This window comes from Notothenia coriiceps, unplaced genomic scaffold (assembly GCF_000735185.1).
Source record: "Notothenia coriiceps isolate Sejong01 unplaced genomic scaffold, NC01 NC01_scaffold00005610, whole genome shotgun sequence".
NCBI lineage: Eukaryota > Metazoa > Chordata > Actinopteri > Perciformes > Nototheniidae > Notothenia > Notothenia coriiceps.
Window position 1 is genome coordinate 32,279 of NW_011338311.1, and position 25,942 is coordinate 58,220.

At 41.9% G+C, this 25,942-nt stretch overlaps 2 protein-coding genes across 2 annotated transcripts in view; one reads left to right on the forward strand and one right to left on the reverse strand.

The window, feature by feature from the left end:
* On the reverse strand, positions 1 to 8,257 carry LOC104943060 (PR domain zinc finger protein 1-like). Its single transcript, XM_010768380.1, has 7 exons — positions 8,164 to 8,257; positions 6,521 to 6,778; positions 5,076 to 5,195; positions 3,877 to 4,129; positions 1,474 to 2,489; positions 1,168 to 1,296; positions 1 to 735 (listed from the first exon to the last, which is right to left on the reverse strand). Exons 1-7 carry the CDS (start codon positions 8,188 to 8,190, stop codon positions 199 to 201), a joined length of 2,340 nt encoding a protein of 779 aa, XP_010766682.1. The 5' UTR covers positions 8,191 to 8,257; the 3' UTR covers positions 1 to 198.
* Positions 8,258 to 19,553: 11,296 nt separating this feature from the next.
* prep (prolyl endopeptidase) overlaps positions 19,554 to 25,942 on the forward strand; it is a 9,837-nt gene continuing 3,448 nt past the window's right edge. Inside the window, exons 1-10 of the mRNA XM_010768379.1 lie at positions 19,554 to 19,763; positions 20,127 to 20,201; positions 20,615 to 20,748; positions 20,842 to 20,972; positions 21,349 to 21,558; positions 22,147 to 22,268; positions 23,278 to 23,383; positions 23,633 to 23,824; positions 23,945 to 24,142; positions 25,621 to 25,724. Of these exons, the coding sequence (XP_010766681.1) occupies positions 19,626 to 19,763; positions 20,127 to 20,201; positions 20,615 to 20,748; positions 20,842 to 20,972; positions 21,349 to 21,558; positions 22,147 to 22,268; positions 23,278 to 23,383; positions 23,633 to 23,824; positions 23,945 to 24,142; positions 25,621 to 25,724 (1,410 nt within the window). The 5' untranslated portion in view covers positions 19,554 to 19,625. The remainder of the gene's footprint in view (positions 19,764 to 20,126; positions 20,202 to 20,614; positions 20,749 to 20,841; positions 20,973 to 21,348; positions 21,559 to 22,146; positions 22,269 to 23,277; positions 23,384 to 23,632; positions 23,825 to 23,944; positions 24,143 to 25,620; positions 25,725 to 25,942) is intronic.

A 25,942-nucleotide genomic window follows, 5' to 3' on the forward strand; every position in this document is an offset into this window, starting at 1 on the left:
ATTAACAAAGAAATATAAATCAGTCAGTGGTCCCAGGCCATGCTGGTAATGTCTTGATTCTCCACATGCTACAGCCTGTGTAGAGTATATATGCTGGGCAATCCAAGATTGAGATGAGGCTTTACTTCAAATAGGGCAGTAACAGACAGCTGCTGAGTTGACCTGTAAGGATTATACGGCTGGATTAGCAAGGCTGTTTTAGGGCTCTGATGGGCAGCCTGACTCCAGCTTGATACTGGTTGGATGCAGAGGTAGAGGGCTGCCATGATGTGGCAGAACTGCAGATTTGTACATGCTCAGCTCGGCCTCCTCCTCTTCGTGGTGGCCAGAGGTACGAGACTCCATCTTCTTTATCAAGTCAAAAACATTTCCCTTGTCCATCTCAGCATCTGCAGCCATGGCCTCAAGCTGCTCTGCCGCTTCGCTCATGTCAAACCTCTCAATCTCTGCGTTGACTCGGTGTAGCTCCTCCGGGGAGTGTCTGTGGGAGACCGAGGGGGAGAGAGGGCAGAAGCCTTGGAGGTGCACCTGCAGGCTGCAGTAGTGGAGATAGGCACAGGGGCAACAAGGACACCTGTGAGGTCGTTCACCAGTATGGAGCCGTTTGTGGAGCTTTAGGTGTACGTATTGAGTAAAGCGGGCCGGGCAGAGCTTGCACAGGTACGGCCTCTCACCTGAGTGTAGCCGCTGATGGGTCTTTAAGTTGCTTGTGCTACTGAATCGCTTATGGCACACCTGTGGACAAACAGAGAAAAGCAGAATAGGTTTCAAAATGTGTCCTAGTCATAGTTTTTGATACTGTAGTCTAAATATTGTGGATATTAAAGGGAAAGTTATACATCATTTGTTGTAAATGTGGCTTTCAAGGGGGGTTATGTAGTGAGCTGTTTAGGACTTTAGAGTAAGAAATAAACATTGTTAAAAGATAAAGTTATGTTTTACACTTACATTTTTTTACAGATTGAAGAAACTTCAAGATCAAACATATTAATTTGTGGTCTTTATGCAGGCAGACAGATTTTGTAACATATACAGAGATAAGCTTCTCCATGTTTCCTGTCTTTATGCTAATTGACTGCTGGCGCCAACTATTATTTACCGTACAGACATGAGACTGGTATACATCTTTCCCAAAATGTCAGTCTTTAATTTAAGATTTAATCATACCTTGCATTCATGAGGCTTCTCTCCAGTGTGAACCAGGTAGTGTTTCTGCAGGTGGGCCAGCTGTGTGAAGTTCTTATTGCAGGTCTGACACCTGAAGGGACGCTCCCCGCTGTGCACTCGCAGATGGACCTGAGGACACCATGTAAAAAAAGTAGTATTTACATTGATTTATTCTTTAAAGCTCAACAAACCAGGGTGGCTATTCCATTTTAGTATTCTATGGACACTTATAACGATGTGCAACTCAATTTTTAGCCACTTTGTGAAGGCATTTTTCCAAACTTACGAATATGACGAGTTACTAACCTTAAGGTTGGACAGCTGCCCAAAGATTTTTCCACAGATGTTGCAATCATACCGGATCTTTCCATTCTGCCTGGTGAGGGGATATGACAGCGTCTTGTAGCCGATAATATGTCCACCTCGTTTGATCTTCCTGAGGTCCATTGCATCCTCAGTTTGTCTCTGAGTGGCAGAGGTGGGTTTGGAAGGGAGGCAGTCTGAAAAGGCAGCCTTACCCACTGGTGGTGAACATCCTCCAGGCGCAAGAGATGGCAGTGCTCTGCGGAGGGAGGTGGCCATGGATGAGGCACTGGATGATGCAGGTAAACTGAGGTCTGCATGAACATTACTGCTTGTAGATTGTCTGAAATCTCTGAGGTCATCGGAAGGGCACCTGAGGTAGTTTGTCCATTCGGTTATGAGGTCCTTGTTGTCTCTGTGCTCACTGTTTTGTGAAAGAATGAGGTCTTGTTTGGTGTTGGATAGTGCAAGTGTCAAGTCTTTGTGTCCGTTAGCCAGAGAAGGGTGGATGTGTGCATAGCTGTCAAAAGGCAGCAAATGAGATGGGAAGTGATGTTTCATTTGGTCTCTGTAGAAGGGGAATGACTGAGGTAGAATGCTGTTAAGTCCGAGCGAGTAGTGAGGCAGTAGATAGGGGGAATGCCTCAGAGCAGGATGGACTCGATCAGGTACAGAGGGCTTTTGGTAAGGTTTGGCTGTAACAGGGCTTTGACTGTGCTGAAGGGTGAAGTGCAAACTGGAGGGACCGCTAAGAGCTGGTCTTTTTGCAGCTGGAGGGCTACAGGATGGCACAGGTGGTTGAGTCACATATCTTTGGCCATGGATGGATTCTGAGTGGGGCTGGGTCGGGTATACAACACGGGGACACAGGGGAAAAACTGCTGAGAGGTTGGTCTGAGACAAGGGGCTACTCAGACGTCTGGGGCAGGCAGGCAGGGACTTGGAAGGCTCGTCTCGAAGGATTTCAGAGACACTGTGTCCTCGTTTCAATGTTGTCTTCTCCTGAGCTTGACTTGGTTCTGTGGGACAGAAGAATTGAGAAACGGCATCAGAAACAGGTGAAATAATTTCTAGAAGTTCAGCAAGAGTAACCTCATTCAGCCCCCTGACATTAACTTGATAAATTACACAAGTTCCCATTGGTCTAAGTTTAAGTTTTAAGCTGTGTCCAGTGTTTTATAAGGTGTGTTTGCCTGTCTGTGAACTGTCTACCAGACTTGCCCTGGCACTCTATGAAAGTGGACACCCCATGTGAAACAATAGGCATCTGATCAGGATACAGATAGCATGGAGTTAGTGGGTACAGTATGTTATTTACATTAGTGCCGGCCAGTATTTTCCATCACAAGCAGGACAGAATACACACAAGAAACTCCCTTTTATCTGACTGATATACCAGATTTTCCCCAGACAAACATAATCCTAAAAATGCTTGAAAAGATACCCATCAAAACATAAACTGACTTATGAGTCATATTTATTTTCCCACTAAAGTCTAAACGGAAAATGAAAATCTAGATCTATATCTCTATTTTATCTGAATAAATCTTCCCAATTCCTACACGGGAAGTCACGAGGAGAGATTATGCTTGACTGACCTGCCCCAGATAAGACAAAGGGCACAAGCTGACAAACAGAGGAAGACAAAATACAGAAGTATGCATCCACATTTCACCTACCCTTGGACACAATTAACATCCACCCACGCAAACACAGAGCAACCCTTATCTACTGTGTGCTCCCCCGTGTTACCCTCCCCCCTCTCCCGAGAGGCCAGCTCTCAGCAAACAAATAGCCGACACTCAGTGAGATATCAATCTGTCAGCAGGTCGTCTTGTCAGGAAGTTCAAGTAGTCACTGGAGCGTTCCTACCCCTCTTCCTCCTTAAGAGCCAAATAAATAAGAGGAGTCGTGCCAGAATGCTGTCAGCACCTCAGGCAGCCTCTTGTGTGTGTGTCTGTGTGTAAATGAGTATTTTGCTGTGTGTATGTAGTCTCTCTGCTAGTATGTGCACTCTTTTTGTGTGTGTGAATATAAGCCACATGCTTTGTGTGTAAAAGAGCTGCCAGCTGTGTTTCTATGTGAAGTTAAAAAGGGAAACTGAAACATTACCTTAAGTCCTAAAATTCATCTTACACAGGTACTATGGCTATACCTGGAGACAGACCCTCTCTGCTTTCAGGACTCTACTGTCCTCCTTTGTGTCCTGCTTTAACAAAAGGACTGTGGGTGTGACTGAGTAACTTCTTAAACACAAAGAGTGTGTCAGTCGATCGAGCCCTTTGATTGGTAACCTTACTCCACAATAACAGATGTGTCTCAAAGCGTGGGCACAGGAATGGTTCTTGTTAACTGAAGATCTGCAGAAAAACTCCTATTAAATGAACACTATTCACACACACTTACCAATACTGTCAATAGCCAGTCGACCCAGTGGAGGGTAGTTACAGCGCCGGGCGAATTCAGGACAGTACCACACCAGGAGCTCCTGGCCCGGCTGCAGGGGTTTGATGGTGTAGAAGTAGATGTTTAACCCGCTCTGGCAGGCCACCAGGTTCTGTTCCTGCACAGAACAGGCTGGGTTGACGTAACGCATCCAATTGCTCCGCTCCTCGTTCAAACCATCCAGGATGTGGTGTAAATGCCCCTCCGAGAAGACCTAGAGTGTGAAACACAACAAGAGATAAGTTGGTTGATGGTGCTGACATGCACTGATTATGAAACCATGAAAGGTTTCCTGGCGCCTCTATGGTTAAGAAATGTTCTTTCAGCTGAGGCTGGTGTGTGAAGTCATTTGGATTTATGAAAACATCTGAGTAGGAACTTCACTGTATGACTGGACTGTAGTATTGGGTTTACTATCTGGCCCATTCAAGACCTCACACTCGCCTTCGTTGTGAAGTATTGCTGACCTTTTAAGAAGCAATTTAAATTCAACTTAATTTCCCCTCTTTACAACGTTTTTTTATGCTATCTGCTCTTTGTTGCTGTGAGTCATGGCTGTAGTGCGAACACATTGTCTGTGTTATGGCTGTCGCAAGTTTTGGTTAGGGTTGCATGAATCCATGGTTGCTGACTCTAAACTATAGAATTGCACCGGCGCTTGTAATGGAAGATGTCCTGATGCTGCTGATTTGTAACAAAACAGTTCTCAGGCTCAAAGCCACTTCCTTGCTTAGTCAGTGTGAGAGTTTATGAGTCTGGAGCTCGCGGACATGTGTATGGTGTATTTACTGGCAGTGATACCGAGAGAAGCGGAGTGAGAGGAGAACTGCTGCGTCACTGAAACCAAACAGCTGTGTGTGTGTGTGTGTGTGTGTGTGTGTGTGTGTGACCTCAGGCAGCCATGCAGAGAACTGGCAAACGCACTTTTACACTGGATGCACATTTAACCTATTTGACCTAGCAGCATTGAAAGGGACTCAAGCAACGACAGAAGAAGTCATACTTTCACAGGATGTCAGGCGTTTGACCACATCTGCTTACCCTCGCCGCGCCACAGCGACCACAACGTCTCCACATGGAGATGAAGGATGTGAACAGAAACAAGACAAATTTCACTTGCAAGCATTCAAACCCAGAAGACCCACTTGCAGCTCACTTACCCTCCAGAAATACTTCCTGTCGGGATCTTTCGGTAGCGTTTCGTTGGTGTAGCTTTCCCCCACCAGAGGGCCAAAACGTGTTCCCTGAGGAATCAGCTCCTTACTGGTCACCCCAAGCACCTGTTCAACAAGAAGGACACACAATCATCAAACAACAGAGTGGCTCACAAATTGAAGGCCAGGGCAAACCCCGGATGCTTCAAAACTTAATTAGAGGGATGTGATTCTTGGCAATACAGTTATTTTTATCTGACTCAACACCCTGTGCTGGTTTCTTGGTAAATAATCAAAAATGTATGTAGTTATTATTATACATTGGCTGTCATGAAAACCCTTCCTAGGAGAAAATAGTGTATGTTGCTGGTCTGTGACAGAATGTTTCCGTCTCTTCCCATGCTGAATATTTCATAAACCAATCGCCCACCTTATCTTTAGTTTCTCTATCATTAAAATTTCACCTCCACTCTTGTTCTCATACCTCCAGGTGTGAAACGCACCCCTCTGTCTCAAGCCTCCAGGGTGCGGAAGGGAGGATAAGGTGTCATGGGCACACCCTGACCAGTCTACGGCACGCTGATCCCCCACTCAAATCCCCTAAAGCAATGTAGGTAATGTAGTCCCTCTTTCATATTGGAGCAATACTGGCATAGTGTATGTAGCCAGATCAACCACTACATGTTTAGCCATTGAGTTTATCTCGTGTTTGATCCTTGCTTTGTCAGACTGCTCCACTTGTGTCACAGATAACTGTAACGTATCCTGCTCTTTGGTGTCAACCAGACTCCAGACAGACCTTATTAGAAGGTCAAAGTGGTGTTACAGGTATTTAGCCGCAGACGCTGAGGCTACTTCCTCTTATCTCGCCAGACAACCATCTTTCATCTGCAGAGGCTCAACCCTTATCTTGCACAAGGAAACACAATATTTCCTTTTTTATGGATAGCCCATTGGGTTAACCTTCTATCATTCATTTACCTCTGTTATCTGCCATTTACTACCCAGTTAAACAAAACAAATGTTCCCCTTTAATAATTGCAACTTCCACACAACTAATCCAGAAGACTGGTCACATTGTTTTCCATTAGGTGGGCCTTGGTGCCATGCTCTGCTTTATGGTGTAATTGTGTGCTGGGACAAAGGGTTGGGAATCGGAGGTAGCTACTAATCATAGAGACCTCAGGCTGTGTGCTGAGGGGCTCGCCTTTCTTAAGCTTTGCCTCAACAGAGAGCAGAGAGGAAAGGCTGAAATTAGACAACAACATGTCAAGTACTTCCCGGATGAGTGGATGGAAGGATGTTGGAGTGACGCAAGGAGTCGGCAGTTACTCAAAACATACTTGCTTACTACTTGTGTATATTATTGCTCTGCCGTGGGTTTTGCAAGAACTCCTTATCTAGGCAATTTGAATAACACACAGACAAGGAAAACTTTATTTGCTGCCTACCTCTGTGGAGTCGTGGCAGCGCTTCAGGGCCAGGTTTCTGGGTAAAGATTTCTCGGCTCGTGTCTTGTTCTTGTTTTCGGACCCTTCCTCCAGAAGATGGTCCTTCACGATATATGTGCACTTCTCCTCAAAGTTTGCCTCGCTCCATGATGCCATGTCTGCGTCCTGCGTCTCTGGCATTGCTGTTGTGATGACCCCTGAGCTCTGCGGTGAGTTTTCTAATGTTAACATTGCTGTGGTGCACTGAGAGGAGGAGGCCTACAGAAAAGGAAGAGAAAAAGTGGGAGAAAATCTCGTCAAATGTCTCAAAAAGCAGATTATCTTGCAATGTGAATTACATCTATGCTGACTAAAGACTCTTTCCTTTTACCTTTTATATTTAAATATACGGAGAAGAACACAGACAATTCAAACAACAGCCGAAGTACCCAGGGAATTCAAGTTTTGTATTGAGCTAAAATTAGATTGCAAAGTGTGAGATCTGACACACAGGGCCAAGTCGGGGAAGAGAAGTGGTGGAGAATTCAACTTTTCCATCAACAGCTTCTACCGGACAAACAAACTTCAAAGTTGAACCTTCATGCTTGCTGCCCCATTGCCCCCACTGTCCCATACATCCTGTGACTCTCCAAAACCCCAACCCCTGGGCTATAAGGGAGGTTCCTGTGCACGTCAGCCCCGGAGCAGGAGCACTTTCACAAGGAAATCAGCGCTCCCAGTGAATCTACCAGACTTCCTCTGAACTGACTGAGACTTGGCACTCAGCCAGGTCTAAAGTGTCTTTCTCTTTCTCTTACTGTCTATCGGTCCCTTCTCAGGAAGATTGTTGTCAGGCACCTCAGCCCTGACAAAGGTATTCTTCCCCGACTGATGGGATAAACGATAAAATAGTGAAAGAGAAGAAGATAGAAGACTTGTGATTGAAAGACAATGCTCAGATTTGCCCTCTCTGAACTTCCTTTTCCAGGCTCATCAGTTTGTCTCAGTGATAAGGTCTGACCGACCAAACTCAGAATTGAAGTGAAAATGTTGGTATTTTTAAAGCCATACAATTCCATGAACCTGCACTATTATTTACAAGCAAAGTTTTACTTTTTTTTGCTTGAATTAGGATTATATTTCCACTTTTGATGTTGTTAAAAAAAGTTGTGTTAATCAATGTAAAATGATTTAAAGCTCACACAGTAATCTGGCATTGAAATGCACAAATGCTGCGATAACAAAATATCTCGTCTTATTCTCATGGAGGGAAAAAAATGCAGATAGAAGTGCGAGAGATGAGATTTACGGATGACATTTCCCCCCCTATGTTTCTCTGAAGTGTGGTCACCACAGCTGACTAGAAATGACTGTCACAAGCATGACAACTCACTCCGAAACCATCCAACCCAGTGACACAGCAGAAAATAAATTCAGAAAATCAAGACATGAGTCAAAGGAACACAGCTGTGTGGCTCGCAGGACAACATGTAACGGGTTGACTCTAGAAAGCACCTTACTTTGATATTATGTTACAAGGGACACCTTTGTAATGCAAAAAATAAATAAATAAGTTGCCAAGTTGAAAAATCCCTCCAGTTCACACTGACACAAAATTAGAATTAAGAAAATCTATTATACAGTTAATAAAGATTTGAACTTACTGTGAAGCCTTGAGAGGAGCCACACATAAGGCAGGCTGTCGGTGCCCTCCTTGAAAGCTTTATTGTGAGTGAGCAACCGGTGGCTGTCCTCTCTCTCTCTGTCAGCGTCTCTCACCCAACCTCAGTATCCTGTGTACCTGTGTGTGACTGGCCGTGCAACTGAACACTCAAGTGTGTGACGGTTGCTTCTGGGAGGAGGGAAGGTGTGTGTGTTTGAAATACAGCGAGAGAGAGAGAGATACACTCCCTTTTCCTCTTGTGCTCCCTCCCCCTCCTCCCCTTTGCCCCATGACTCCTCCTTGGAGGTTGTGTGTGTGTGTGTGTGTGTGTGTGTGTGTGTGTGTGTGTGTGTGTGTGTGTGTGTGTGTGTGTGTGTGTGTGTGTGTGTGTGTGTGTGTGTGTGTGTGTGTGTGTGTGTGTGTGTGTGTGTGTGTGTGTGTGTGTGTGTGTGAAAAAAAATGCAATGTAATGTGTCACTCTCTTGCCCCGGGGCGTGAGGCTTTCTCCGGTGCACTGGCTGTCACACAGCTATGTCCGGATCAGACTAATACATCTTCATTTTCTGACAGACACCCACTCCATCTTTTGGGTGATAAGAAGGCATACCTGTGTTGTGTTCATTAGTCAGGGACACAGCACAGAGGAAAATAGATCATTCTGGTGCTTTGTTAAGTGTGAAACAAGGTTTGGAAATATCGATTGAGTCCAGTTCAAATAAGTTCAGCTAAAGCGTCATAGGAAATCTTGTTTGAATGCAGGATTCAATGCTGCACACCATACTGTATGTTCACACCATAAACCACATGGAAATGACAACAGTTCCTGATCTAACACTTTACGCACGATCATGAAAGAAAAGTCAAATTTAGAGCACACATTCTCATCCTACAACATTGTTCAGGGTGTTCTGCAACTGACGGCCATAAAACAATTGCTAAAATGAAGACACTTCTTGAATACAAGGACATATAATATCCAACTTTTCATCACAGCAGCAGACTGAAATATTTCCATGTAGTCAATCAGTGTTGCCTGTTTGACTCACCGATACAGTTATGTGCCTCGGAAGTCTTACCAGAGATGTGGAGCAGAATTACTAATGTGAAACTAATCACAATTCTTGATATTTATTTTACGTTGAACTATTACCTGGATCAAGTAATCTACCACAAAAAAGAAAAGAAAAGTGTCTCTTTAAAAAGCACATTAAAAAAAATAACGTTAATCTGCCCATTCTTTTTTCCTCAATTAAATTATTTGGTTGATGAAACATCACAATATCCTGACCTATAGTACAAGGTCATCAAAGCAGCACAATACTAAAGGTTCTCGATAAACTATAACATATTGTCATAATAAATAATTTTTAACTACTGCTCAGAAAAGATGTGGACTCTTGGAGACACATAAAATTACTTTTCCTCGCGATATTTACTAATGATCATCCGTTTTTTTTATTTGAGAGATGTTTAACTCTTATCCAAATTAATGAATTTGGTATGAATCCTACATTTCAAGAAGTGCATATATCGTAGTATATAACTGATACCATTAAAAAAACACTAACGGAAACTGTGCCATCTCTTAAAATACAGATAAATGAATACTGTTGAGGTTGTGTTACTGGGTGCAAGCGGGGACATTTTCACCCTGAGTTTTCCCTTTCAGGAGACTTGTGTCCAGCTGTCCTTCTGTGCTGCTATGTGGGGGTGAGATTCAGAATGTGTTGATACTTGTGCGATGCTGTTAGTTCATATGAAGCTATCTGCTCCCCCCTTGTTCTCTTTTCCAAAAGCAACATTTAACTTGGCAGGCAGCCAGGCAGCCAGCCGAAGAATTGTCTGAATTTTCAGACTTGTCCTCCACGCGTTTGACACGTGACATAATGCAAACAACTTATCATTCATAGGTGCATTTGCAATGCACACTGTTCCCATTCACTTTCTCTTGTTGCATTGCCATGTGTCGAGTGGATTCTGTTGCTCATAGACTCTCCTTGGTTTCTGGCTGTTTTGTCCTTCCTTTCATGCTTCCTGTCCCTCTCATCACACCTGACCAAGCTGCTAATTACGGCTGCTGACATGAGCCACCATGTAATTTAAAATCCACTTCTCTCTTGCTGTTCGGCTTTTTCTCTTTGCCTTCAGACATCTCATTCATCACCTTCTATTCACCTCTTCTCTCCTTCGCCCCTCCTCTTCCTCTGCCTCTTTATCTGAAGCTTTTCTTTACTACATCTATTACTCATCTTCTGTGTGAGTAATTTACATAACGATAACATGACCTTTTCTTATTAGTCGTGGAGCGGACTCTGACTCGAGATTGCTCTCAGAATTCTGGTTTTGATGTGGTCCGCACAGCATTTAATAACTGCATTCATTCATGTTTTTAAATTATTTTTTGTAATCCATGTTCTACCCATCAACTCACTAACAACAAATATCAATGGCAGAAGGTACAATATGTATAGATGTATACTTTTTGTTATGGAAAATATGTGGTAGCTGTTGAATATGCCATACACAATAAACTATAAACAATAATTCCATATAGCTCCATTGCACTGAGGTGAAGAGATATCTTTTTTTTTAAAGGCAAATAAAACTAAAGCCACAAGTATGCTTAGAAAAATAAATATGTGTTTATGTATGTTTGCTCTGACGACAGCTTATAAGGAAGGGAAAATTTGCATTTTACAGTTGACAGATGACACTGTTAGTAGTTATCAATGAACCGGAACACAGAGAGCCTGCTTGCACACAGGCTGATGGTGCCTTTGGGGCCTCTGTAAATGCTGTAGGTGTCTTAAGCCCTATAATTTCCATGCTTGAGTCTTTACCTGCCTTGGGTCATTTCTCGCAGCAGGACTAAAGGGCGGCTCCTTCCCCTACACCCCCCCCATGGATGAGGACAATGATCTCGACAGGAATGGCTGATGCAGAGCCCAGTTTATAACCCATTACAGCTGAAATGTTTGACACAGCCTCCAACTCTGCCTTTCTTAAAGTTTTATGGCTGACGCAAATGGAACTATTTCGCATTCTGTCCAAACTTTATGTCACAGTCTCTCGGGCATGTTCCCCTCACTTTTCCCTGCCATGCTGTGCTGTTATCAGCCTGTCAGCCCCCGTCAACCTCCCCTTCCATTTAATGTTACTTTAAGTGATTTCCTTTACACTTCACTCTGTTCAGCTTGTGATGGAGAAATCACTCACACAGTCTTTTTTTGACATGACGGGAGCAATATGAACTTGATGAATATGTTTTGAACAGAAAAACAGTGACGTAACTTGTCTCTCTCCATCTTTTTATCCATCCTGTTTTCCACTTTAGGTGTGAATGTGAATAAATGTCAGCACGGCATCATAGCCACCACCCACCCTGTCTACCAACCGTCTTCCTTCAGCCGGTGGATGATCTCCTGTTGACAGGCCAAGGGTTATTATCATGGTTTCAGGTCTAAGAGGAATGCTACTGCACTTCACAACAGATGTCTTTTTAAATCCTCACAAAAACCACCCACAGAGATGAGGAGAAAACGTACTGTACTCGGCTGACCCAGAGTGTAGACGTCTGTAACCTGCCAATGAAAGGTAATGTCCAACGCTTACACACATGGACCTGCAGAGACAACACCTGCACAGATGGTTTTCCAGGAGGCAAAAAGAGGATTTCCAAGAAATGATTAACATTTAAATGTCCAACCAGTATACTGCTAAGTTGACGCCAGCAAATAAAGTCAATTAAGTTACCATGGATATCGTTTTTTATACTTTAACTTCAATTTGAGTCGTAGAACAACTGTTCAACTCTGAGTGTGAGTGAACACATAATGTGAAAGCTGCAGGAAGGAAATCTATTTTTCATAGAGAGCTGTCGGCTGTCAGGTTAAAAAAGTCTGCAGTCTGCCTTCCAATCTGGAACATTCTGTCGTATGTAATTTCTGTCCCACTGTGTTCACAAACTTCGTTCTGGATCGACTGGACGAGCTGCTACTTATTAACACTGCTCTAGTAAAGAACCTTTCTTCAAGGCTATTCATGAAGGCCATTCATAGGAAAATCATCTGCATGTCACAATAACCACATGCATGGTAACTTCAATCAATACATTCTTGTTTTTCTTAGTTTGGCTTGATACAAATGTGACAAGCATGCAATGCACCACAGTCGTTTCACAAAAAACGTACTAGTATTGTTTCAGGGCTTTCACCCACATTTAAATAATCTTACACTATCTGAAGATTCAAATAACGTTTGAGAACAACTTGATTTTGCTTTTACATTCTATTAGTTTTTACCAGTTTGCAAAACGTGTTATATATCATACAGCTATACATTAAACCATAAATACATATTTAAGTTTCAATCAACCACCTATAAGCACACACCAAAAACACTATTTTGTAAGGTCATGAAATGGATTGGTGTCTTATGACCACTACCCTGTCTTTTGGTTTAGCAATAATGTCATCATACTGGGTATTTTATGTCAAGTGTTTCCTTTTTCCCACAATTGCTTTAAGTTCTAGCAGCCCTGTTGATCAGCCATATCAAGAGATTACTTAAAAGGTTGTGTTCTTCCTTTAAACTGGTCTTTACAAATACTGCCTGGACTTTGCACTTTAAGACTGCCCACCCAAAGAAGTCATAAAAATGTTGATCTTAAAAATGCATGCAGGACTTGCCTTGATGCTTTTTATCAGCCCAACTTCTTCTAATAAATATAAGCTGCAGCAGTACAGTCTGAAAACACAATGTCCTCAGTACAAAGAGGATTCTGTGCTCAACACCAATTTGACTGACTTCTTAAGGAGGAAGTGTCAGACCCCCAGGAGCCACACCTGACTGTTTTAAAAGGCACCGCGCATTGTTTTGTCTTCCTCCTGATTACTAAGGCAGGCTGTAATAATGACCAGCAGTGAGACGCACCATCCGGGAAGGATGCACACAAACTCTTACTCACACAAAAACACACTCTCTTGCATGTCCTTCAAAGCTTGAGTCCCCAAAAAAACTGGCACTTTCAAGTATGATGACACTACAAGAATTTGGCACGTACAAAATAGAAGTTTATAATTTTTTTATTATTTTGAAAATGTGTGTTTAAGTATCTGGTTCTGTTTCTCTGGCCATTTTTCACCTAGCGGATTCAGCTCAGTCAGCCTTGGGTAGCTTGCCGTTCTCAGATTCCTGCCATATTTCAGGATAGACACTGAACAGAACAGAGGTGAACCCGACCCATGCTGTCACAGTGTGGCACGGGCTAGAGTTTACCCTTACTCTCCCTCTCTCTCTCACACACACACACACACACACACACACACACACGCACACACACACACACACACACACACACACACACACACGCACACGCACACACACACATCCTCCCTGGTATCTCAAATAAAGACACAGAAAGAATGACGTGCAATATGCTTGTGTATATTCTTATTCATGCATGCACATTCCTTACAGTCTCTGTCCTTATCTTTCTGCGAGTGTCACTGACCCACCCCGAACTCACGTGATTGTTACTGGCATGCATCACCGTGTTCCTTAATTAATAGTAAGAATGAAGGGAAACCTGTTCACAACATCATCGTCGCTCTATCAGCATCACGTAGACACATCCGTAGGCATACTTCAAATGTTCAAAAGGAATAGTTCAACATTTTGGGAATATGTTTTATTGGTTTCTTGCCAAGTTAGATGAGAAACAGCATCTACAGTAGCACATTTTTCTTATGTATTGGCTTCTTAAAAGTAATGCCTATGGAAAATACGCATATTCACTTTCTTGTCTTAGGGTACCATGTTACCATCGGACAGAGCCTAGCTGACCTTTAGATGGTTTTCTGTTCACAGCTTGTCTTTTGTTCTCCCTAATCAAATGACCAATGTAGGTTTCGCTTGGTCAATGTGCTAAAATCCCCCAACTATTAGCTCACAGCCTACTGATGTCATACTTATTAAACCCAGATGCTCGCATTTACCGACCAAACGGTTTTCTTGACGTTGTTGCCCAGGTTTAGATCAGAAGATTGATACCGCTCACATTATCTTGAGCAACAGATAGAGCTTAGTTTGCGTAAATACTGGAATCAAGATAAATAGCTAGCTTGGCTCTGTCTAAAGGTAACATGGTTAGAGAGCAGAATCAAAATGTACAAAGACTGTAACTTTGAGTTTTGGTATTGACGAATCAAACAATAAATCAGTGCGCTCAAAATGATCAGCTTTTAAACTTTCAGAGGAGCCAGGGTAAGCCTCTGTTTCCAGTCTATTTGCTAAGCTAAGCTACACTAACTATCTCCTGGCTGCAGCCTCATATTTCAAATATGAGAGTGTATTAAGCTAAGAAATGTTGAATTAGTCCTTCAATATATCTATATATATCTATATTTAGACCGTGTGCTGTCCCCGTGCGATATTTAAATGTCCTCATTGAGCAAGATCACAATAGGAGCGCAATACAGTGTGTTTAAATGCTTTGAGGCGTCTCCTCAGGAATGGCCTCCATTATAAAAGGGGAACTTTACTACCACTCAGTGACAACATCAATGACATCACCAGGTGCCACTGTGTCTGTCTGCACGTCCCAGTCAGTGTCTGACACTGTTACACACTCACGCACAGACGCACACTCTCTCTATTTAAGGACCAGTCAGACAGCACTGTCCTCCACCTGTCTCCAGTGTTACCTGCCCCAGTCATTAGCAGGGTCCCAGATCCCCACTGTAAGTGCACATGTCAACAGTGAAATTACAGGGCATTCACACACACGTATTTGTTTTGCTTTTAAAAGGGTAATATCCGTCTGCACGCAAGCAATACATTTATTTCCTCCTTCTCTTGTTCTTTTTTCCACCCCTACAAACCCAGAAATCAGAGCAGGTGAGGTTCAAAGACACACAAGGACATGAAGAGAGGAGATGTGTAGGGATGATGGACACATTGGTGCTGTGTGTTTGTGTAATGACAAGGAGAAACTCATGCTTTTCAGCCCTGTTTCTCTGGTCAGTGCGGACTTCACCTGATTACAAAGCAGTGTCATTAGATCTAAGCTTTGTTCACCCACTTAGCTCGCTTTTGACAAACTAATTAAGACAAGAAAGTCTCTTCAGAAGTCTGAGGTGAGAGTCTGTGTCCTGAAATGCGACTGTTAGTCTTTGGCAAAACTTGAGATGGTGTAGTAGTGGGAAGAAGTGCCCTGACAAGTTTGACGAGAATGAAAACACAGTGTGCCAAATACAAATTGCTTTGACTAAAAGATAAAGGTCTGTTTTCAAACAATGACGAATAGCTTTTATGTTTACTGGAATTACCATTGGGAATTACCATCATCAGTATAAAAAAATCTGCGTGCATTCCAAAGTGATCAAAGACTCTTTTCTCAAAAAACTGACCTTTTATTCTCTCCTCTTTCACCAAGTTCACTTTGGGTAACCTGAGTGCTCTCTTTCCCTTTTCAACATGATCAGTACAAACAATGACAAACTTCCCTTCTCCTCAGGGTGATTGACTCGGTCTTATTGTCGCTCTTATCATGTGTTTTTTCTGCTGAAAGAACTCATGACTGTACGTCTGAATAGAAACTGACAGAACCTAGAGGTGGAATCTGTCAACCTAAAACAGCCACAAATGAACTCACCGCTAGACAGCATAGGACTTGTTTCGCACAAATTAATGGTTGTTCTTTTGTCAATGATCGACGCATTATATTAGTCACTGTGTTTTGGCTGTCAATGGCACAGCCAAAAAACATGAACCACCTTGGTGAGCAGACTGTGCTGTATACATGATGACAAATGCATTAAGCATTTCCTATAATTTGTGCACCAATCACATCCGTCTTCCGTGCATGCTGTAATTTCCCTGACTGGATCCTCAATAACATCCTGTTGTCTGAGGACATCTGAGGGGCCAGGTTGGACTGACCCTCCACCACATCACACACAGGACAGAGCACAGACTGTTATGCTGGCCCCGGCTAATGACAGCCGAATGAGAGAAACGGGCAGGAAGCTGTCCCCTGTGATCTCTGTATTTAAAAGCGTCCTTATTATTGCTTGAGTATTGTTTTGTCGCGTTGGGATCCCTTTGGACTACTATTATTAAGTCCAAGGACTGTGACTGCTGAGATAAAGAAGCATAGACATCCCTTATTGCAATTATGGCCATTATGATTAATAAGCAATATAAACTATTTTTGTAAGAAATTGCCACAATAACTTGCACCAAAGTCTATTTATATTACCTACAATGATAAGCATGTCTCTCTATAATCACACAATTAATTAAATTAAAACAATTTAAAACATCTTTCCCCAGACCCTGAATTAAAAAAAGGAAACTTTTTTTAAATGGCTGTTTAAATACTTTTTCATGATAAAAAATACTAAAAGTCTTATGTTTATCAAACAAAATAGATACAATCTTAACTTTGAGTGACATTGTTAGGCAAATAACATGAAGTATTAAGTGTAATATGTTTTACTGTTTTAGAAGTGCATTTTTTAGGTTGCCTTTTACTTTCGAAATAGACTATTAAAGACCTAACAAAGACTGAAGAAAGAATTACCTAAATTCAAGGCGCTGCTTTCTGCAACTATTTCATTATTTCATTGATTACTGTGAGTAAGAACAGCAAAGGGAAGCGAAAGTATTTAGATGCTTATATGTTACAAAGTTCTTCATTGATATCAGAATATTACAAACTGAACATTCATTGACCAACATATCTTTACATGTGGTTCTTCATATCTTGTGTTGTTATAGTTATCATGATCAACAGTTTCCTTTCTACTTTATACACCTTTACAAAGTGCTCTGCTCCACAGGAACCGCAATGAGTAAGGCTGGAGAGATTTATGAATGAGTTAACCTTGTGTTAACCCTGAGCAGCGAAACACAACAGGTGGTCATCCTCCTTTGTCCGCTGCAACAGAGACAGGTGCTTCCGACTATGGTGGACAGATCACTGTTGACCCTGGACAATGGAGGAAAACAGGGGAACAAGAAGGTCTAATCCATGCATGGCCACTTCCAGCCCAGCCCAAGTCTATGTCAAACACACAAATGCATAAACCCACCCACTCTATGAGAATAAATAGTCCATATTTCAATGCAAACACAAACAACGTCCTTCAAACTGTCAGTGTTTTTCTCTCCCCGGTTTGTTAGGGAAACAGAGGCGTCAGAGGACAATAGTTCTGTGACCCATAACTGAGGAAGGCAAACAGGAAGAGATCCCCTTTGCTTAGTGGGGTATCCTGACTCCGGCTTAGGGAAGAAGAATGGAGTAGTGGGGGAACGGGGGAAGGGGAGACCACTCTTTGACCCATAATATCCACATTGCAGGGAACAAAGGTAGAGCTGCAATTATAGCTTATTTTCGTCATCGATTCATCTGCTGATAATTATCTAGATTTGTCTGTCTGTAAAATGGTGGAAAATAGGGAAATGTGTTAATTCAATTTCGTCAAAGTCCAACGGTGATATCTTTAAATGTCTGGTTTTGTCAATCCAGAATTCGAATATATTCAATTTATGTGATATGAAACATAGACCTGCAACATATCCTATATTTGAGAGGCTTAAAACAGCATTCCTGCCATTTTGCTTACAAAATGCTTTCATGATAAAAATCGAATAATCAACTGTTGTTTGTAGCTTTAAACAGAAGAGACCAAAACACACACTCCCTGAACCAGAAGAAAAATCAATTGACCTGAGATCAACAATGAGCCTTACTATGACACAAACATACCAACATTTTTCTAAACTGAGCATGGTGTCTTATATTTACTCTGGCTGCACTAACCTCCTCTCTTTCTCCACTTTCACTATGCATTCACCTGTGAGAATGCAACCACCTCATCTTCCTCTGAAATCTGGCTCTGTTGCATGACGGCTCTGACGCTCCAGGCCAAATCTGAAAGTAACACTTCAGAGGCATCTCACTGTATGATCAGCAGTGGTATCCAAACAATGAGTTTCCTTTTTGCCGGAAACACTGCCGTGTAATTAAACTTGTCTCAATACTCCTATCTGCATTGTTGTAGAATGACTTACAGTCACAATGTGGCATCTCAAAAGATAACACATTCAACAAGGTGTTGGTTACCATTGAATAATATAGACAGTTAGAAGCATGTTTTTGCATTTTTAAAAAGCAGATAAAACCAACCAAACAGTTTGGTGTCCCAGAAAGTCATGTTATAGAAAGTTACCTGTTAAAATGAATCCTTCACCCAGTGGATCTACTCATTTCGTCAAGCTACCTCAGTGGGCTTTATCTCATGTTATCAGTCCTTGTGTAAGAGTAAATGTCAATGATGATGACGGTCAAATCAGGACTGATTGATTAAGTAAGGAGAGACAGGAAGGGAGGGGAGGATGATGAGCAGAAAGAAAGAAGGGTTGACCTCTATCCTTCTCTGTCACGTAGATAAGAGTGGTGATGGAGATTCCCGGTGGACTTGGATAACCTTTTTCTAAAGGTGCAACGTCACCATTTGCAACTAACCCATTTTCTCTGCATTATTAGATTATTTTTTGGAGGGAAATAGGGCCATAGTTGTTCCATAAATACTTTTGCCTTATGTTTTAGATTTGGTAACGTTTTTAACGGGTGACTTACCACATTCTTTTTCACAACATCAATACTCATGCAAATTAGCCTTGGACTGTAGGCCTACCTTTGTATTCTGATCTGACAGTAGAATTAATAAATAAAATCCCTGTGAAGAACAGAAACTAAAGTATCTTCTTAATTATACAAACGTGTTTTTTAATCAAATAATAAATAATCAAATAGGTAATATCGCCACATATTGGCTTATATTAAATGCAAAGCAAAATCAACTTATGAAACTTTCATTCCAATGTTCACAAGTAAGCTCGAAGGAAGCAATTGAATTTGCTACAGTAGTTTGCCAAAAAATGATTTTTCTAAAGCTCCAGTTTTTTTGAATTAACTCAAAGGTAAGCTGAACACAACAGTATAAACTGCAGCAACACCATGTCAAACCTTAACATGTAATATTCATTGTCATTTTATTCAAGGCAGTTCAAATGTGTGGCTTGTAACGATAAACATATATATGTATTAACAGGAAAATGCTAAATGGATTTAATATGATTGAAGTGCTCAATTACTTATTTTAGCTTCACATTAGATTATACGCATTGCAAGTTTGAATTGTTTTCATTTAAATCATCTTAACTGTGATTTGGAGGTTAAATGACCTCTAAGAGTTTTAGCCAAATCTCCACATAGTTTATAAACCTATTTGCATATTCAGGAAACAGCTATGATTCTGTTCTGGTCTCTCGTCAGTAGAGGGCGCCCTGACACCGGTCTGATCCCCCCGGCAACCAGCGGGTTTCTCTTCAAAGCGCTCGTTGGCTGTGTGTAAGCAGAGCATCTTTCTGCCAAGCTTCCATCTCCTGAAGTTGATGTTTTACAGACTCCAGAGGGTCATTTCAAAACCACTGTTTCACTCTCTGAGGCAGCTCCTTTTGTTACGCAGTTCCCGAAAACTGACCTCAAAAATGTCTTTCCAGTATCCACAAGCTTACCGTGACGATGCAGTTGTAAGTTAATGCGGCTAGCTAACTAGCCTAGCGTGCTAGTACGCCGGGATGCTTAATCATCATGCTTTTCCATTCATTTGGTGTGAGCCTCTGCTTTGTTAGCATGCTAGTTAGCTTAGCCTGCTCTGACAACCCAGACTGAGTTTGTTGACAAACGTCTGGCCAGTCGTTTCCAGTTAACCATAACTTTATTCACTCTTCCTATATTCATTCTTAGTTAACATTTTTTTGCTGTTTAGCTAACGTTGCAAACCAACCTGAACGTGCTAGTTTGGTAGCATTAGTCTGTTGTTTCTGCCACACCTAATGTTACCTAGCTGGTTCTAATTTTAACCGCTGTCATTGCTATTTCTCCTCCCTCAGATGGATGCCTATCACGGCGACAAAGTACCAGATCCATACAGCTGGCTGGAGGACCCGGACAGTGAAAAGACACAGGTATATTATAGTTTATTGCCATATTTTGCATAGAATATTAGTTTGTTAAACTGGATTTTTTTGTTTATATTTCTCCACTGACATCTCTTGTTTTATAATTGCTTAAAGGTACAGGTCACCATTATGTAAACAAAATACTGGTGTTAGTATGTAATTATTACTCGTAAAGGCATTTATCACCACCAGCCTTAGGTTTATTTGATATCACCAGGGGTCTGTCCCTAGAGGGCTGTTCACCGAGTGATCTGGGTAACTGCTGAGCTAAACCTGGAGCATAATGTAAACACACCTGTTGTGGTTTTAATCGGCAACTTTCTTCAGATAAATCAGTAAATCAGTTTCTTTGAACTGTCTGCAGGGATTTAAATACATTGATGTGTACTACCTCTTGGTCTTGTATCTCCTTCCATCAGGCCTTTGTCACCGCCCAGAACCAGCTGACTGTGCCATATTTAGAGAGCTGCGAGGTGCGAGACCTGTTCAAGGAGCGCATGACTGAGCTGTATGACTACCCCAAGTACAGCTGTCCCTTCAAGAGAGGGGACAAGTGAGTGATAACAATATCATTTTGTTACAACTGTGTGGAGCACATGTGTGAAAGATCTTTTTTCATCATAATAATTCTTCTCTTCCTTTTCAGGTACTTTCACTTCTACAACACAGGGCTCCAGAACCAGAGTGTGATGTACATGCAGGATAGCCTGGATGCTGAGCCCAAAGTCTTCTTAGATCCAAACACATTTTCTGAAGATGGAACTGTTGCCCTGCGAGGTAACGACGACACAATGTCTTTTATCAATGATGTTATTTTATTACAGGCTTTGTTATTCTTTTAACTATTCCTCATGCTTTTTTCACATATTGTGCAATTCTGCTATTCTGGATATTGTACTCTTTGCACTTTGATACTATTTGTTACTATTATAATGATTTATTTCTGCATTTTAGTTCAAAGCCTTAGCCCCATGCACTGGCACAGATTCACAGAACAGTTTCTCGATGTGGTAATATCGACGGAAATGTAAAACCGTCGTGTCCAGAAATAACCTGTTTTTATATCATCAACATGTTCAGCTAAATAAGGAATCTAGCCTTTCTCTGATGTCTTTGTTAATGTCCAGTTTTCTGTTCCTCTGTTCACTTCAAGGCTACGCATTCTCTGAGGACGGAGAGAACCTGGCGTACGGAACCAGCGCCAGCGGTTCGGACTGGGTGGAGATCCGCTTCCTGCAGGTAGAAGGGGCCAAGGCTCTGGAGGATCGCCTGGAGCGAGTCAAGTTCAGCTGCATGTCCTGGACTCATGATGGGAAGGGTCTCTTCTACAACTCTTACCCAGAGCAGAAGGGAAAGAGTGACGGTGAGGTCAAGACCGCGTTGGCCGCGTATTCCTGCCTGAACTCCCCTCAGAATGATGAGATTATATATATCGCACCACCACACACACAGACTGTAATACCCCTGATGAGCAATAACATATATAAATATATAACGGATGTGTAATAGAATTCACGCTTTATTTTTCATTCAATTTATTCACAATCTGTAAACAGTAAAGCTACCTCTTTAATCGAATATGGTCACTTTAAAAATATATATTCACTGCTACTTTTTTTTATCATGCTGTACTTATCTGCAATTATGTTTTTACTATAACTATTGTGTTTTTTAAAATTATTATTTTTTTTTTTTAATACATAAATCTATTCTCTCTACTTTACCTGTTCTATACTTCTGCTGTTGTAATAATGTAAATTTCCCCGTTGCGGGACAAATAAAGGAATTCTGATTGGCTAATCTAAAGCTAAATACCTGAACCATAGATTTTCTGAGGAAAGATAGATTTTGCTCTACATGCTTCACTTTTAGCGTAAAAGACTTGCAGCTTCCACTGCTCCGACAGCTGTGATGGGTTGTTTCTGAAACCGTCAAATGTTTTGTCCTCTAGGCACTGAGACCTCCGCCAACCTGCACCAGAAGCTGTACTTCCATATTTTGGGGACTCCTCAGTCTGAGGATGTGCTGTGCGCTGAATTCCCCGACAACCCCAAATGGATGGCTGGAGCTGAGGTGTGCCAGAAAGTCATTTATACCAGTGGTTCTCAACTGGTCAGGCCTCGGGACCCACTTTCTACTTGGTCAATACATCGCCACCCAACATTTTGAAGCACTCAAATCTATTCAACAAAAAATCGTGCTGTAATATATACGCTTTTCAGCATACAATATTAATAAAAGTGAAGTACAGTGCATACATCCCTTATATCCCTTCACAGAACTAAAGTATGCTTTTAAAAAAGGTTTAATGAGATGATGGAATCAAAGCTGAACTATATAAAAAGGCACACATGCTGAAAACCCAACCCCAGCAGGGGGGTCTGGGGGGATTCTCCCAGAGGAGATTTTTAGAAATACTAACATAAACTATGCATTCTGGTACACTCTGAAAAGAGAATAAATAAATCTATTACTACCCGACATATTCATAATATTTTATGCCATTGTTTGTTTTTGACATCTTGCAGAAGAGTAAAGAGGAGAGTCTGTTTGACTTACTTTAAATTGTGGGTAAGGGTAGATAGCTCCCATTGTTCTGTGACCTGTCAATCATCAAACCGGGGGTCATATTTCATTATGTGTTCATTTTTATCTGAAGAAGTTGTACCCATGGATGTATAAAGAATAGTTCTACCGCAAAGTTATTCTCCGTGGGGACTTCCGGCAACAATCTTGATTCTGATTGGCCAGAAGACTCGAAAAAACATCAGAAAATATATTTGATTGAGAAGATGATCACTACGTGACAGTTTTCAAAACCGTTTATGGTCTCCGGTACTTCCAGTCCAACGCCGACTGCATGCACAGCATTAGAAAATCGGGCCTTCAAAATAAAAGTTTGACTCCGTCCCACCCCCCAAAAAAAAAAAATTCCAATTTTTTTTTCTTCACTCACACATCCGCGACCCACCCATTGAGAACCACTGATTTATACCATCCTAAAATAAAAAAACAAATAAAGACGAGAGCTATGTTATGTTAGATATTTAGAGAGGGTTAAGTGATTTGATTTATATTGCAGGTATCAGACGATGGAGGCTACCTGCTGCTGTCGATCAGGGAGGGGTGTGATCCGGTCAACAGACTGTGGTACTGTGACCTGAAGACCACTCCTGAGGGAATTACAGGTACGTCAAGATTGTTGTTTTATTTTCTTGATCTTTTTGCCTGGCCTTCTCTAAAGGTATTTTCTCAGCATATCCATTGGTGTTTACCATTACCTGGTCATCATTGTAAGATTGACTGGTTTTTATGAGTTATATTTGAATACTGATCTGTAATGCCGAGAAGCACTTCCTCATTATTCTTATATTCTCTGTCTGTTAATGTGAAGTGATCTCATTATAGCGCTAACATACCCCTCCTTTTATGTTTAGGACTTTTGCCATGGGTGAAGCTGATCGACAACTTTGACGCAGAGTACGAGTACGTGACCAACGAGGGCACGTTGTTCACATTCAAGACCAACCTGGACGCCCCGCGGTACCGCCTCATCAACATCGACTTTGCCTCTCCGGCTCAGACCAACTGGAAGGAGCTCATCCCTCAACACGACAAGGATGTTATTGGTGAGCTGCTGCACCTTCCGTACGGTTAAAGTGTTAAAACTAGGCGTTTAACATTTTGATGTCAACCGGAATACACATTTCAGCTTCTTATCTGCTGCCTTTCCCTTGTTTTCCCTGCAGTGTTTGCCACCTGTACCTTCTCCAGCTACGTGTTTGTGTGTTTCCTGCACGACGTGAAGAACGTGTTGAAAATGTACCGCCTGAGCTCGGGGGAGGAGCTGAGGACCTTCCCCCTCGACGTGGGCTCCGTGGTGGGCTTCACAGGACGGAAGAGGGACTCTGAGATCTTCTACTATTTCACCTCCTTCCTCTCCCCAGGTACAAGATGACTCAATACATAGTGTTATGGTTGTTTGTGTAGTAGTTTTAGATGCTATATCTCTTTGATGCTATGTGTTGTTGTTGTTGTTGTTATTGGGGGAAAAGTGTAAATATGTGTGCATTAAGTGCTGCAAAATGCACAGCGTAATGCACATGGGATTAAGGCGAGACACGGCAGGCAAAAACATCGGTTTTCCTGCACTGGTACATTTTGAGAATTTGGAAATTTAAATCTCAAAATGGCAAAAGAACGGCGAAAAAAACGTTCGCAGAGAAGACGACAACAATTGTCACTTGCATGAAGCAAGGTTATAGAAAAAAAGAAATGACCCCGAACATGAAATACCTTCACGAAGTGCGTCGATGAGCTGTCATCCAAAGAACAGGAAGGTTTAGCCAGCGCCTCAAAGCAATCTTTAAAGGTCGTTTTCTCAAAATGAGTTTTTTCTCCTACTCTGAGTCCGAAATGTCCACTTCAGTAGCACGTAGATACACCAAACCTTCCAGTTATATTCCTATTAATATTATGAAGGCTGTTACCGAAGGGTTTGTTCATATATTTTTCATAGCCTGAATTATATAACATTTTATACCTGAAAACATGAAGAAAATTGATATTTTAGGGCTGTTGACAGTATTTTCTGATTTATGGAGTGAAAAAAAGAGATATCCAAAATCCATTCTGTAAAAGCCTTAGATACTAATATGACTACAAAATGAAACAAGAATTTTGAACTTGGCTTTATCCAAAGTTCAGATTTCGGTTCCTGAAATCTGTTAAAATATGCGCATATTTAATGAGATTACGGATCATTTGGATATTTAAACATGCTATTTCAGAAAACTTGTAATACAAAAAGCAATTGTCTTAATGTAAGTAATTAACTGGAGACATTTCTAGCTGATGTCTTTAAGTTAAAAAAATTACCCTATTCACCTGAAGTGTCTCGCCTTAAGGAAAAACAAATAAAAACTCATAAAACTCACACTGGTGTCATAAAGTAGGCTCAAACGTTGGTTATATTGTATCTTGCCACATGTCTAACAATGTTGAGGTTGCATTACGTATAGTTACTGTATAAAGATGAAAGAGATGTGATGCACCTTTAGTCACTAGATTATGGAGCAATATGAGCTGATGGTTCTTCTGATGTCCGGCAGCGGCTCAGTCAGTAGGGGCTTGGACTGTGAGCCGTAGGGTCGCCGGTTCAAGTCCCCGAACAGACGTAAATATGGAGTGTGGACTTCTACTTGGAGAGGTCCCAGTTCACCTCCTGCCCTGCCGTGGTGCCCTTGAGCAAGGCACCGGACACCCCCCTCATTCCCATTGCTCCCCGGGCGCTGTACACTAGCTGCCCACTGCTCCTAGTGCTAGACTCCTGGTACTAGAATGGATTAAAAGCAGAGGCCAAATGTCACTGTGTGTGCTCTGCATGTGTGACCATTAAAGAGGGGGTTTCTTCTCTTGCATCCAGCCATCATTTACCACTGCGACCTGACGAAGGAGCCGCTGCAGCCCCACATCTTCAGAGAGGTCACTGTCAAAGGCTTCAGCCCCTCAGACTACCAGACCACTCAGGTAATGACAACATTCCAGACTTTATTTGATCTGTGTGCACTACTTCTATCAAAGAACATTTCAATATTGGTCACTGAAAGATGAAACGTTAATAGAGAAATGTTTTTTTATCTGTTTTCCTTGAAAACCCTAAATACATGCCACTTCTTAAAGTACCAACCCAATATAACGGCTATCAGTGTGCTGAGAGGGCGTCCACCCCGAGACCCGCGGGGGGG